The sequence below is a fragment of the Vitis riparia genome, chromosome 17, assembly GCF_004353265.1.
Source record: "Vitis riparia cultivar Riparia Gloire de Montpellier isolate 1030 chromosome 17, EGFV_Vit.rip_1.0, whole genome shotgun sequence".
Classification (NCBI taxonomy): Eukaryota; Viridiplantae; Streptophyta; class Magnoliopsida; order Vitales; family Vitaceae; genus Vitis; species Vitis riparia.
This window is the reverse complement of record NC_048447.1, coordinates 13,543,930-13,559,067: the sequence shown is the minus strand read 5'-3', so window position 1 is coordinate 13,559,067 and position 15,138 is coordinate 13,543,930. Positions and strand designations below refer to the sequence as shown.

At 37.9% G+C, this 15,138-nt stretch overlaps 2 protein-coding genes across 3 annotated transcripts; both read right to left on the bottom strand.

Annotated features, from left to right (window-relative positions):
* Window positions 1-977: 977 nt before the first annotated feature.
* On the bottom strand, window positions 978-2,645 carry LOC117904483 (LOB domain-containing protein 27-like). The gene is made up of 2 exons (XM_034817103.1): window positions 1,368-2,645; window positions 978-1,280 (listed from the first exon to the last, which is right to left on the bottom strand). Exons 1-2 carry the CDS (start codon window positions 2,168-2,170, stop codon window positions 1,175-1,177), a joined length of 909 nt encoding a protein of 302 aa, XP_034672994.1. The 5' UTR covers window positions 2,171-2,645; the 3' UTR covers window positions 978-1,174.
* Window positions 2,646-3,920: 1,275 nt separating this feature from the next.
* LOC117904481 lies at window positions 3,921-15,127 on the bottom strand. Of its 2 annotated transcripts, none has more exons than XM_034817099.1 (15): window positions 12,185-15,127; window positions 11,971-12,099; window positions 11,688-11,879; window positions 11,536-11,588; window positions 11,101-11,416; window positions 10,733-10,874; window positions 10,447-10,650; window positions 7,600-7,713; window positions 6,961-7,145; window positions 6,624-6,839; window positions 6,219-6,491; window positions 5,933-6,080; window positions 5,722-5,855; window positions 4,819-4,905; window positions 3,921-4,719 (listed from the first exon to the last, which is right to left on the bottom strand). In XM_034817099.1, the coding sequence occupies exons 1-15, from the start codon at window positions 14,840-14,842 to the stop codon at window positions 4,633-4,635; spliced, it is 4,938 nt and encodes a 1,645-aa protein (XP_034672990.1). In that variant the 5' UTR covers window positions 14,843-15,127; the 3' UTR covers window positions 3,921-4,632. The 2 variants fall into 2 exon arrangements, with proteins under 2 accessions (XP_034672990.1, XP_034672989.1); XM_034817098.1 differs by having other exon boundaries at window positions 6,949-7,145; window positions 12,185-15,125.
* Between the last annotated feature and the right edge of the window lie 11 nt (window positions 15,128-15,138).

The following is a 15,138-nucleotide window of genomic DNA, read 5'->3' as shown; positions in this document are numbered from 1 at the left end:
TTTTCAATTCTCTTCGTTCTCCCCTCCACAATTTTACTTCTTGTTTATTCTTTATTTTATAACTTTCAAGGCACATCCTCTTTTATCTCTATCATTTTTAAGTTTATGGAAAAAAATTTATGTTTAAAAAGTAATAAAACTATCACTAATTTGCCAAGAGGGTGGACACTCTTTCTTTTGGGCGAGGTCATTCCATCGAACCCAAGTCACTACAAAGTGAGAAATACAAATACCATCAACCCCATCTAATATAAGATATCACAATTATTCTTCTCTCTAAGGATACTCAACGTTCTTATTATATTTTATAGGATTGTATGGCTAAACAAACAAACATAGCTTACGAGGCCAAACAAACTTCTATACTAGAGTCAAGAATCCTAGACTTATATAATATTTGTAATGACTTGCTCTCAACTATGTATATATTGTCCATTATAAATCAAATAGATTAAAAGGAGCTTGTACATTTATAATCAAATTTATTTATTTTTAATTTGATGTGGGATGTTATAATCACTTCTCCCTCAATACAGACACAACATTCTGATTGTGTCCAATAGGATTGGAAGGTCGAAATTGAGCTTTAATACCATTTATAACAAATCCGCTTTTACATCAATTTGTGCAAAGGATAGCACTCAAAGTTCCACAAAATAAAAACTTTTTATTTTTTTGACTAAAGAACATTAATAAAATAATAATAATAATAATAATAATATTGTATGTTTTGATGGAATATCGAAGACTAGCTATAGATAAGTTATTACCATGAATCTCCATCAAGTTTAGAAGCTCTCATATATTCAAGACAATATTCAATCTCTCTTGTTCCTTTTTAAAACTTTTCTCTAATCAATATATATAGTATTATCTGTTATATCTTTAATTTCCATAGCTATCATTTGCAATCACAGATTTAATAACCTATTAACATACTATATATGACCCATTTTCAACTCTCACAACTCTGATCATTTGTGACATCAAATTCAATAGAATTATTAAAATGTAGAAAGAGGGAGTTATGATAGAAATTTAGAACACTACAACAGTCATGAAATGGTGAAGATGAAAGGAAAACAAATTAACACAAAAACAATAAAAAAAAAAAAAAAAAAAAAAATTCTCAGACTGAAATACAATTGAATCTGAAAATGCTACCCAGTTCTTATCATTGGCCGAGACTGATGAGACTGAAGCATGCCGCAGCGCTTTTCAATTCATTCTCAGCAACATTGTCAGTGGACTGGGTGGCATCTTTGAAGGATGATTCCGAGCTACACATGAACATAAACCATTGCTGAAAAATCGCTAGATATGGATTAGAATTACAGTCAATATAAACAAAGCTCAAATAAATGCACCTTGATTCATAAGCCTCTTTGGAATCTACGTATGACTGTCTGTCGTCAAAAGTATCGAAGAATGGATGTATCTCATCATAATCCTGGGCAGCTTGGGGTTGGAGGGGTAAGGGCTGTGTGGCAACGGGTTGAGGCTGGATTGTCAGGGAATTGTGAATATCATTGTTGTTGGTGATACTGAATGAATTCTGAGGCCACACAGGATTCAGAGAATTGTCCTTGGGATCAAGGAAATCAAAATTGAAAGGCGCATTGGTCGTAGGAGAATATGGGTGATGGGGTCCAACTCCAACAGGCAGACCACCATCACCACCGCCAGCAACAGAAACAGCGCTGTATTCCGGAGGAGGAGGAGGAGGAGGGTTATGATGGAGAGAGAGGGCACTGCAGCCCAGCTCCAAGGGGGAAGAGGAGGAATCGCTGGGTGCAGAGGCCATCTGTATCTGTTGGTGGTGGTGCTGGCGGCAGATTTCAAGCTGTGAAAGGACAACATGAAGCTCGTCCTCGGTCTGGCGGATTTGGTAATGGAGTTGGCAAATCAAACCCAAGCAGCCGCTAACCGGATAGCGCTCACGGATGGTGGCCTGGTAGATGATGGACTGCATGGCGGTGAGTTTCTGGGTAGGGTCCAATTGCTTGAGAATTTTAAGGATGTTGCTGACACCAAAGAGCCTGTGAGCGTTGGCAAACATTTTGGGCTGATCAGGAGGGAAGTAAGGGGCAAGAGGACACTCAGAGGAGCACTTCCTCCTCTGGTACTTGCAGGCAGCGCATGCTTGGCTAGTCCCACCTTTAAGGGTCATGTCTCCGCATGCACATCCCAACTGTGGAAAGCAGGTGGCTTGGGTGGTTTTCTTTTAAAGTTTTTAACGGAAAAGTCTAGGTGGGAGAAATCTGAAATGGTCTGAGGATATCTGCGGGATTGGAGGGGGAGGGATGAGACTGAGTAAATACAAGAGTGACGCGTGCCCTGATATTAGACACCCTCCTCAGCCTATGGGTGAGGTGAGGGTGAGGCAGGCTCTCTAAAAGTCAGTGATGGGGTATCCTTAATCCTTAAGAGCAACTTGTTTGCACCAAATGTTGTCAAGTTAATCTATTGAAGATTCTAATCTCCGCCTACTTCGGATCTCTACACTCGTCTAAACAAACCAAAGTCTGATAGTTGCTTCATTGTGCCATGTCAATATGTTGACGTGGTACATCTTATGACTCAAATCACACCATCTGGTCACCTTCTACTTTCTTCTTTTCAACTTCTCACCTTAAATTTGATAACCAAGGAAAGTTTCAAAACTTCTCTCTCTCTCTCTCTCTTCAACCCTCTATTTTAAAGCCAATTTAATAATTATTTCATCATTTTTAACCAAACATTTTTTTCTTTCTTTTTTTCCCTTTTTTTTTCTAATCCTTTCAAAAACTCTCTCTCTCTCTCTTCAACCCTCTATTTTAACTCTATTTTAAAGCCAATTTAATAATTATTTCATCATTTTTAACCAAACATTTTTTTCTTTCTTTTTTTCCCTTTTTTATCTAATCCTTTCAAAAACTCTCTACCTCTATCTCTCTCTCTCTCTTCAACCCTCTATTTTAACTCTATCTTAAAGCCTCTCTCTCTCTCTCTCTTCAACCCTCTATTTTAACTCTATTTTAAAACCAATTTAATAATTATTTCATCATTTTTAACCAATCATTTTTTTCTTTCTTTTTTTCCCTTTTTTTTCTAATCCTTTCAAAAACTCTCTCTCTCTCTCTCTCTCTCTCTCTCTCTCTCTTCCACCCTCTATTTTAACTCTATTTTAAAGCCTCTCTCTCTCTCTCTATTTTAACTCTACTTTAAAGCCAATGTAATAATTATTTCATATTTTTAACCAAACATTTTTTTCTTTCTTTTTTTTTCCCTTTTTTTTTTCTAATCCTTTCAAAAACCCCTCAACAAGTTTACATCCTAAATTTGTGCTACAGTTGAAGTTATCATATCTGTACCTTAACTTATTGAAAAAGGTGAAAACAAAATTTGTTTTCAGAATAGTTAAGAAATAGGAACATTAGACTACCAATTCGGTGTAAACGAAAATAAGGTATAAAACAATTAAATTTGATATATATATATATATATATATATATATATATATATATATATATAAAGACTAATAATACATGCCTGTTTTTATTTTTTACAAGTATCAATTCAATACCATAACAAAGCAAAAACCAGAAAAATATGATTAATGATGATCAACACATTCTCTTCTCTAGAGTTTATAAATGCTAATCACTGCAGAAAACATGTAATAACATCTTTGCATCACTATTTAAATGATAACAGTCATAGTAAAGAAATCATGGTCTTCCCCATCAAAATAAGATCAATAGGTCGTGCATAACACCACTGTTTCTTAATGAAAGCTTGAATGGCATCGACATGATATTCAACCTCAAATACCAAGGCATAAGTCCCAGAAACACCTAGCAAACAGCATCCAAAAAGGAGTGTATGGTATTGATTCCGGATAAATCATGCATAAATAAATATTACTGAGGCTTTGTGAATAGCTACGAAGTGTCTGTTTCAATTCAAAATTCAAAATCCATCAGCAGCAACATGATTTTTTAATTAATTTTACTATATGCTGCAGTAGGGACCCAAGGGGCCATCAAAATGTGATCTATACAGTACCACTTTTAAATTAAGAAAAAGAAAAAATGAAAACAAAATCCACCAGACAACATTTTGAATCTAAATAAACTGGTATTTCCCTGTGCACAACTATTCTATGCCCCCAGCAACAGCTGCTAATGATCAACTTGCAAATCAGAAGCATGATCCTCTGCATTCCTGCCCGCCAGGCACTTCGGTGGTCACTGCTCCTTTCTTCAACCAAACCACCTTATTGAAAAGACCCCAGAGAAAAGGAGAAAACCAAAACCCTAATTATGCTGATAAAAGTATTTGGACTTTCCAAGTGTACCAAAACCCATGGTTCAGGCCCTTCAATAACCTGATTTCCTCATTCTGAAACACAAACTCTTTTAATACATTATGTCTCCCTGAGAGGACAAGTTGCTCCTACAAAAACCCTTCACTGTATGACAAAATTCTTGATTTTATATCAAAACTTTTTAAACTTCTTCCGAAATAGATACTGCAAGTTTCATAAGCACAACCGCAGCAACACATAATCATAGATAGAAGTCAAATCTCAAGGTACCACAAAGTTGATGCTCCCCCATGCAGCAAATAATTCGAGAAATTCCACAAAAACTAATTTACAGCTTCAAAGAAAAGAACCTGAGGTTGCAAATGTCCTCTTTCACACATGGTAAGAACATTGTCCCAGCTACCAATTACCTATACATTCAATATGAAACATAAAACTCAATCCAACAGCATAATGATGGAAGAGAGATTTAAAAAAAAAAAAAATCAGAATAAAAAGGGGCTTTTTACCTTGACTGTTTTATCATCATACATAACCCACCGTTCATGCTCATGACTATAGGCAAAGCAATGATAATGTTGCCCATAATAGCATACCTGCTTACACAAGAAAAATTCAGGTTAAAGACAATGTGGCAAATAGATGCCTAACCAATAATATATACATTTGTCTCATACACTATGGGGATGGTAAGAGATATATTTTACATCCTAGAGGGGTTATAATTGGAGATACCATTGTTTCTGGTACAGAAGTTCCTATAAAAATGGGAAATGCCCTACCTTTGAGTGCAGTTTGAACTATTGATTTACGTAATTGGAATTAACCAATTAGGTTTACGACGAAACCTAGAAATCGATCAACAGACAATTAAATGTCAAATTTTCAGCATATATGTAGTGACAACAAAGACATCACTACAGAAAACCACTGACAAAGACAAGTTTGAGCCTTAAGGTCAATCAACTCTCTCCAAATTCTTGTATTAATTAGAGCAAAAGAATCTCAAATCACTTTATAGCCATCAATCTTTTTTTTTTTTTTGAAAGGTAAATTTTTGTCCTCTTTGGGACTTAACCTGGCACCTTCCAAAAACTCTCCCAACTCTTCACCACCTGAGCTATAGCCCTCAAGGGCATATTGCTATCTATCTTTCAACTATACATATATATATAGACAGTGGTAAACAAAAGACTCAAGTTTTATAATTCACAGAAACCACAACACACAAAATTCACTTATTTGAATATTATATTGAATTCTTCTAATCTATCCATACCATTTTTTCTTAAGATGGAAAAATCCATCTTCTTAGTGGACATTCAAAGAAAGATCCTGATAACTATCGAAGAGATTTAATATCAATATCTACATCAAAAATATTATATTTGAGGTTTATTGCAGAATCATACCACTGAAACCAAGCAATATCGGTTCTTTGGATCTAGACCACGATAAAGGACACTGACATCTATCTCAGTATTCAGTGCTGCTAATGTTGCTGTTATGTCATCAGCACTCTCACATGTATTCTGCCAACCCAAAACTGCAAATATGTAAAGCAAGTTTTGTGAGTAACTACTGAACAAAAAAGTCAAAGATCTTCCAACAACTCTGCTTCACCTATTGTAAAAACATGTGGTGGAGTTGAGAGAATATGATGGATATAGTTGAACTTCCCACAGCCACCAGCCTCAGGATCACAAGCTAACTGGTGATTCATTTCTACAAGATTCAATAGCTCATCAAAGGAGCTTTCTGCACACATAACCTGAATGGTGCACGAAGAACCTTGAGTTAACAAGAATAAATTAACTCAAAAGGCACAAAAGAACTCAATCACTTTCAAAATTAGTATTGTTGCTGTTAAGAAATATGCAATTGAACAAAATACATTACAAAGATGTACCTTCATAGTTCGGAGTGCACTGGCATTGATATTATGAAAGAAGGAAGTGTACTTTAGATGCCTAGACTCTAAACTACAATTGTAGCAATTCATTCGCTCAAAAATGTCCATTCCAAAAAGAGAATGTGCGAGACAAATGCTGTTTGCACAATCCCAAGACGCCATGCAATTGCTTTCCACTGATTCAGTATCAGAAATACTGGAAGAAGTGAATGACCGATGAAGGCAGTCAAATATTACTCCCAGCACTTCAGAAGCATCATTCATCTGTGCCTGTACATATTAGCCCTTCATATTAGAGAGATCCCACTATCTAAATTTATAGAATATATTAAAGAAAAATATATAAATTTAATTCCAAGTTTACTTAAAAAGCAAGGGTACTAACAAAATCTGTAAATTTACCTCCTGGAAAAAATTACTATCTGGATATAGATTGCTTAGAGCAATCCTCAGAGCAGAAGGGGCAACTGCTTCTCGTCGTGTATCTGTAGATGCTACGCTCAGGGCAGTGAAAATTTCATATAATGCACATACAACGCAAGGATCTCCGACGTGAACATGCTCTGATGTTGATCTCCCCAAGAACTCATTTCGAAATCGTCTTAAATGCCACAAAGACTGAGTTTTCACAGGAGGAGCACAGGCCAGAGCAGATATTAAAAAATGAAGTGCATCAATAGGAAAGGTAAGAAAATGGAAAAAGTTTTACTAATGGTATAACAGTAACCTGTATGATTACATTCAGAAAACAATTGTATTCACCCACTTCATTCTTCAGCCCAGTACCCAACATATCTGCTCCAGACATATTTTTAATTACCACGTCATCTGGTGAAAGACCAACATCATCCACTTCATGAGACATCCTTTGTGGCATTCTTAAACTTGAAACCAGGGGTAGTTTCTGATGTGCTTGGTATGCGTCTGAAACATAAATACATTGTCAAACCATGGCAGATAATCCACAACTACTTCAAGGAACAGGGAAGAAGAACTAATCGCTCAAGATGCTGATAAATGCACTAATAGGGGAAAAGCATTGCAACTTGTGTAGGGTTCCAACCTCAAAGGCTATTCAGAATTTTAAGTTAATTTGTGTAGGACACTACAGTGAGATTAATTGAGGTCGAGGCATCAGCCAACTTGAAAAAACTAATCTATTCATTCAGTCCTCATGTGTATGTTATTTATGTATATATGGACATTGAATAGTTAATAGAAACAATCAACATAGGGGAGTTCATACTTGTAACAGTAATTCATTTATGCTATTGACTATTTACTTAGAGTCAACAGCCATCCCATTCAGTTAATGACATAAATTTGCAAGATTAATATAACATGAATTATGAATATAACAACAATAGAAGAGATTTACCAAGACTTTGACGTACGGCTTGTTTAAGGTCTGCTTGGAATCTTTCCTCATCATCCTCCTCTGCTTGTAACTGTCTTAATGTCTTTGTTCCATTGTCTCCCAAAAGAAGATTAACTAATTTTAACCCAAAATAACCCATGATCATATTAGTTTCATACTTGACAAATAGGATCATAATTATAATGTTTAGACATCTTCTTAAGATATAGGGATACTGGTTGGTCCAGTCCCCAAAACCACAAACCTAACATTCATCAGATCCTCAAGTGGCCCCTCTTAGAAAAGGAGGGGTTAATTTCCATGTAAAGAAACAATGATGATATTAATTTAACACCCCAAATTAAAACCAATGTAATGGACTATGTAATCAGAACACATCATGCAGAAAGTGGCTTAAAATGATGCAAAGCCCGTCATTGAAACACCAATGAATGAAATAAGACATATCTTTAACCTGCCCTCTTTAGCACTTTAGCCCCTTGTAAAATTGCTAAAATCATGGTAATAATAAGTGGTGCATGCATTAGTCACTGGAAAAAGAGGCATGCTAAAATAGAAATAGCAAGACATGTAAGCCAATAAGGTGATATAAACAGCTTTGCCTATCAAAAAATAAAGGTGATATAAATGACTCGTTGAATACACCATTTCTGCAGAAGCTCCAAAGCAAAGCATAAAATATTCTTACTGAACCAAAGAATCAATTATTGAAACCCTCCCTTCTACAAACCCAATTTTTAAATGTGAAATGAAATGACATAATCAGATTCCCCTTTTATGAAGTAAGGAGTTTGTGAAAAGGCACAAATTAATCAACAAGATAATACAGCATATGACCACTTGTTATCTCACTGTCACCCAATAAGAGGTGTGGTAATAGGGCATGGTAATCAGGTTAGGCCCTGTTTAAATTGGCATTTTGGAATCCCAAAGCTCTAAACCCAATAAAAGGTTTTGCATTTTATAAGAAAAGCTGCTGGCTTAAAAAAAGGAGGTTAGAATGGGAAAAAACAATGCTTCTTCTCATGGAATACATTTTTTGAATTATGTGAAAGTTATTTCACGTTTAATGTAACTTTATAATACCAAGATTGCCCCTTTAAAGCCAAAACCAAGCAACAATTCTAAATGAGGCCTCATCACTAAGAACATTTGTCTAATTTCAGCCATTGATCATCTAATGCCAGATGAATTAAGTGGTTACTCGTCCTAAAGGCTGGGGTTAGATAGATTTAAATTGGGTAGTCTACTATTTTGGCTCTGTGTTCGAAAGTTTTAGGTGCAAGAAACATCAAAGTCCATGGAAAGACAGGCATAGCTTAAACAGACAGCATAAATTAGACCTCCAAGTCAGCAGAATAACCCAAGCTATGTTATAAACCTAAGCTCACCCCTAGCTCTAGATCCTCCACCTGAAACCAGATTCTACATGACCTCTAACCCACACTTGTTGCACTAGCTTAGGTTGGGTTGGCCAGAACATATCAGAAAAAAGGGATAGGCCAGGTTAGTTTGGAGAAATTTTTGTGCTGTCAAAACCAAATAAAATGGGTATGAGGCAAAAACCGAACAGAGGGAGAAAGATCTCAGATTCTACTTGGCAATAGAAAATGGTGTAACAATACTCCACTGATTTAACAAAGAACAAGAAAGATCATAGAGTGAGAAAGGAACCAAAAATTTGAGTGACACGGAGAGGCAGAGTTTGAGAGGGAGTTCCTCTCTATGCACAGAACTGGGCGCACAAGCAGCATTCATATCTCAGAACAGATGCAAAGGATTGGATTCAACTTAACAAGGTTGGAATCCCATACTTTTGCTCACAAACTAATGTCAAAACCAACTGATCAAAAAAAATTTATATTTATAAATAATTTTTTGATAGGCAAAAAGATAATATTTAGAAAGTGCCAAAGTAAAAGGCACAACAAAGTGCACACAATGTATACATTTGTTGCCAAAAAAGGCAAGCAAGAGGAAAAATGAAGAAGCAAAAAACAAACCTCTCTCCTTACTTAGAACTAATCCTTTATATTTATCAATGGCTAAATACACACACAAACAAAGGCATAGTTCAGGTATGAAATTAGCCCAATACTGGAAATTAATATCACTCTCAATTGAAGTAGGGGTTGAGTCTTCCCAATCTATACTATAGTTACCCAAGTTTCAATTTGAGCTCTGGTTGTATAAGGATGAATCAACTAAGTTTGAGATAATATAGATAAGGACGGCATTATCAAATTGAATGGTTATCACCCCATCATATCCCAATGCATATTACTTTCAGCTTAGAGCTTCAGTTTTAGTAATTACCCACCAGAAATTTAATGCAACTCAGAGGCATTCTACCCATTAATGCTTAGAAAAGAGTGGCAATGGCCACACCATGTCCCAATGCATATTTTCTTCAGTTTAGTGCTTCAGTTTAGGTAATTTCCCACCAGAAAGTCAATGTAGCTTAGAGGCATTCTACCCATTAATGATTTAGAGAGGAGAGCTCATGCAGGTTTTTTTGTTTTTTTTTTCATTTTTCTTTGTTCACCAAATAAGAGCATAGGCAACTTAAGTTGATGATGTAAACTGATTTCCCATGGTGATTTAAGACTAAGCACAATATTTTTGAATCACCTTAGAAGAGTTCGAAGAGCCCTAACATGCACCCTTCTAGGCAACCATGAATTCAACTTGGCAACAATTGCATTAGAAATGCTAAAATGTAGCGCAAATGTCAGATGTCTTTGACAAAATGGAGCAAAATAGTAAACAATGACATGCTATATTTAAATAATAAAAATAAAATAAACATAACAATTGTTTGGGGGGCAAAAACTTCTAAAAACTTACCTCCACTGCCATGAATTTTAACTTGCTCTTTGACGCGATCTTCAATATGTGAAATCCCCACTTCAACGTTTTCCTTTCCAGATGATACAGCCTGATACTTCCCATCAATCAATTTGGTGGAATTCTTTTGCCGTTTAGTTTTTCTTCCTATCCGCCGCTCAGAAAGCAAAACACCATCCACTGGACTTCCACCATTAGGTAAGCCTGCACATGAAAGATGATTATAAACACAGCTTCAAAGTATCAGTCCATCCAAATTATATGGTCTAACTACAAGACTGCTAACCTTGTTCAACTTTTGCATGATACTGACTGGGAGTGCTTCTAAGCCTCTGATTAGCAGAACTAGTAATTGAGTCAGTCAGCACTGTAGTACCATCCATAACATCCCTAGGCATGCCATCAAAACTGTTTGGGAACTGGCTCTTCTGCATCAAAGTTCATTAAGGTGCAAAATCATAAGTTTTCCCTTGACACTTGAATGAGTATGGAACTTTCTCAACCTCCAAATTAAGCATCAAGATATCCCTCTGAGAATATTCTCCAGCATTATTTTCATAGTTCCAATTATCCATAGGAAATGGATTTCTTAGAAGGAAGCACCAAATCCTTATTCCAACTAAGTTACAAAGAATTGGCACATAGTATGCTTACCTGCTTAAAATGTTCCAATTGTTCATGTGCATCATGCTCATCAGCACTAGGATTTAAGTAACCAACAGAAAATCCTATCACCACCTTCTCTGGAATTATTCCAGTTGTTTTCTTACGTTGCTCAGCCAGGTGCTTCTGTTTAGCCTCATTCTCAATTCGTCTTTGATACTCCAAAGTTTCTTCAAGTTTCCTTTCCTCTGCTTCAAGCTCAATCTTTCGTCTAAGTTCCTCTTCTTGATGTTTTGAATCGTCATCATTCACGAAAGCAACAGGCTCAGAGTCTGGATGTTCACCATCAGATGCAACTGGACTAGAACTGCAGCAAGACATACATCAAAAGTACATCAAGAATATATAATAACCAAGGGTGAGATATTTTAAATAGAATGTGTTAACAGTGTGAGCTTGCATCGCAAATGTAAGAGGGAGACATACTCCTGTTCAGTTGCCACATGATGAAGAACGTGCTGCTCGCTACCACCAGTACCCTGAAAGAGTAAGAAAATATTGACATCATATCCTGGATTCAAGTATAAAGAAGCTACTAGCCCAGTATAAGAAGCAAGAGTCAGACACATTGTTGAAACCTTTGAATCCTTCATTTTCCTATACTCTTTGCTTTTTTTCTTTTCTTTTGTCTTGTCATGGTTATGTCTTGAATTATCACTTCCCCCAATGGCACTCTTTTTGGAATCAAGTGCAAGTTCTGCCAAAAATGCTTCCCTTGCAGCATCAGATTTCTGTGTGGCATCTTTCTCGGCCAGATCCTCCAAGTGTGCCTGAAAAAGGGAGATTAAAACCAAAAACACGTAAACTTGGACCAGAAAATGGTGAGGCAGAAGAGACAAAGTTGAACTTTTTAACACAAACCCGCATGAATGATTTCAATAGAGGCAATATTATGGACCGATAATCAAAGGCAGACACAGGCTCAAGAGTAAGCTCAAACTGCTGCATCCCAGTAACATTTCGCATTATCCTTGCATCAATTTTGCTCAGCTGCACAACTGAACAAGTTAGATAGAAAAGAAAAACCATCTCATGCTTTTGTTTAGAAAGTGCATGTAGGACCAACAAAACAAACCTCAACAGATAACTGTTCTTTCTGTCTCTGAATAGCAACTTCTATGCAAGCATCCATTTGATGCAGAAAGTCCTTTGATCTCCAATCATCATCCTCACCAGATTCCAAGTCACAAAGATGAGAGGTAACACCATTGTAATGTTCCTCATATCCAAACTGATTCATATTCAAAGATTCTGCTTCTTTTAATACATTTATTACGGCATCAAACTCAAATCTATTGCTGCTGAGCATGACTTCATTCTCACTCTCCCTAAGTTCTTCACGTCGCTTCGTTAAGACAGACTCAAGGCTTCGACTACCAAAGTCAGTGACATTCTCCCTCTTTTTACCTTCTTCAAGACACAGATCTTCCACAGCTTGCAATGCTTCCTCGTAGCTTAAATGCTCACATTTTCTCTTGCACAAGCTCTGCAGGTGGCAAAATTCCTTCTCCAGCATCTGTAAAATCTCCATTCCTTGATTGGATTTCTCCTCTCTTATACGCATCCATGATGCCAACTGTTCCACACTTGAGGGACCTGTAAATATCCAGGACAACAAAGAACCTCCATCAGGTTGAACCCCATTTTCATTGCAAATGATTGGAGAAGTTTCTGTAGCAGCATCATCTGTGACAGCAACATGACTTGCAGTGGAGGTATTTTCGGTTGGCAGTAAATGCTCATCCAAAAGAAGACACGAAGCATCTCCATTTAGGAGAACATTCTCTTTGATATCAAAATCCCGATTGAGACTATTTGCATCATCCATGGCACTGCTTGTTTTATCCGAAGATCTAGCTAAACCACAAGCATGAGAAAGCTCCTGCAAGAATTTAAGCAGTTTCCTGAGTTGGGAAGCTCCCAAAAAGCATATGCACATAGGTGTTTGGTCCACACCATAGTTCAGAAGCTGAGAACCAGAAGCAATACCCTGCAGCTCATCCGTTGTAAATTGCATCACCTTGCTAAGATGGCTCCCAGCTAGACACTTATGTTTAATAAGCATCTCAAGCAACACATGAATTTTTTCAAGGAGTTTAGCACGCTCAGAATCATCAGCTAGTGGCCATCTATTGGCAAGCAAGTATGCCTTGGACCCCTCATTCCCATCACATTCTCTGGTACCATGGTTTGGAATCTTATCAGAGTCACTCTTCACCAAGTTTCCACAACTGCAACCATCGCCTAACATCCCCTTTTCAGGGGAAGATTCCCATGCATCTTTGAAGCAATCAATGCACTCCTCTGTATTGTTCCCTGTGTAAAATTCATCAACAAGTTCATTTTGTTGACATTTTGATTCATTTTTCAGCATTTTAACTGCAGCAGAGATATCCAGTGGTTTCCAAGAACAATTAACAATCATCTCAATCCACTCATTGTCAATGTTTTGGGGCAAAACAGACTGCATTTCGGGTAAGAGGTTCCCCATGTGCTCCTGCACAACATGCTGCATGTGCAATTCTGAATCTTTAAATTTCTCACCACAACGGCAGCAAACCCAAAACTTCCACGCTTTATTCACTTCTACAAAAGACAAAGCTTCCGATAACACTCCACTTGCCAAGCCATCCTTCACTGAACTAAAATGGGCCTTGAGATCGCTAATCCTGATTTTAAGCAAATCTTTCCTCATATTGAAACTCATTGAATTCCAATATGACCTAACCCTATCCTTTCTTTCCACTGTAGACCCAAATTTCCGGGCATTCTTCCGGCGCTCTCCCACTCTCTGACCAGGTCCTGAAGATGTTTCTGATGCCTTATCAGTCCTATCTCCCTCACTTTGTGATTGAGGCGCATCTGACTTCTGCTGCAATAACCTTGCTGCAGCCACCCGGACTTCAATCTCCTTCCTCCGTTCTTCCTGTGTCTTAGTTGCCTTCTTGATCTCATTAGGCCGCTTACTTTGCACCAACCTCACCTCCATGGGGTCTTCCGAAACCCTCCTTATTGGAATCAACCTAAACTTCTCCTCCCCATTTCCAAGATTCTTCATCCAAGTCGAAATTGATGCAATGTTCGATTTCTGAATAAGAGACCGCAACTCATTCTGCACATGCCCAATTCGTGCTTCCACTGTTGATATCTTCTGCTGGCTCTCATCCTGCAAGCTTTCCTTTGCAGGATCAACCGGACTGTCAATAGACAATGCCCGTTCACACTCATGCACCACCTCTTCATACTCCTTCCCCTCACTCGCTGCCTCATAGAGCAAATTGGCATAAAAATGAGCAAACTCAATGGAATTCGGTGACAGCTCCACCGCTTTCTTAGCAGTCTCAATGGCATTCTTCAAATGCCGCTGCTTCGCATTGGGATCGTCAATAATCGACGCTACCTTCACACACACAGTCCCCTGAACTCGGTGAATCAACGCCGAGTGCACAGAGTTGTCGTGGCGAACACTCAACTCCTTCATGATTCTTAGGGCTTTGTTGTGGTTCCCCCGGCGGAGGGCGGTCAGCGACCGCTCGCATTCCAGTTTGATCGCAGAGTAAGCCGAACCCTCCGATTCGACCCCCGTTACCATCTTACTCTTTTCCGAACTGTTGCCCACATTCAGATTCGGAGATTGTTCCGCTTCAGCCGAGTTGGCGCCATCTCCCCCGACTGCGGCGCCCCCCGGCGACCCCTTTGAGCGCGGAGCGAGGTTTCGCTTCTTATGCCCCATCTGTATATTCTACAACAATCCTATTGGCATGCATATGAGAGAGAATAGTAGATAGACTTACTCCGTTAGATAGAGAACACGAAGCGCCAAGTTGGGATTTTGTGAGAGAGCAGCACTTGCCAGTGACGGTGGTAGTGCCGGAGACAGCCGATCGGAGATAATTTCTATGTACAGTGTTCTCTCTCCCCCTTTCTTTCTCTCTCTCTCTCTCTCTCTCTGAAACACGCCTGCCCGAGAAAGGGTGAGGCCTGACGAGAAAACGAGATTAAAGAGAAAGCCACTCTTTATATCTATTT

Bases quoted from the DNA above. Each gene is read 5' to 3' on its own strand.
- LOC117904483 (XM_034817103.1), bottom strand. From the start codon at position 2,170: ATGACCCTTAAAGGTGGGACTAGCCAAGCATGCGCTGCCTGCAAGTAC. The intron at 1,281-1,367 runs GTGCATTTATTT...GTTCATGTGTAG, and splicing joins AAAGAGGCTTATGAATCAAG to CTCGGAATCATCCTTCAAAG.
- LOC117904481 (XM_034817098.1), bottom strand. From the start codon at position 14,842: ATGGGGCATAAGAAGCGAAACCTCGCTCCGCGCTCAAAGGGGTCGCCG. The intron at 11,589-11,687 runs GTTTCAACAATG...TTACTCTTTCAG, and splicing joins GGAAAATGAAGGATTCAAAG to GGTACTGGTGGTAGCGAGCA. The intron at 7,714-10,446 runs GTAAGTTTTTAG...GGTTAAAATTAG, and splicing joins TAAAATTCATGGCAGTGGAG to TTAATCTTCTTTTGGGAGAC.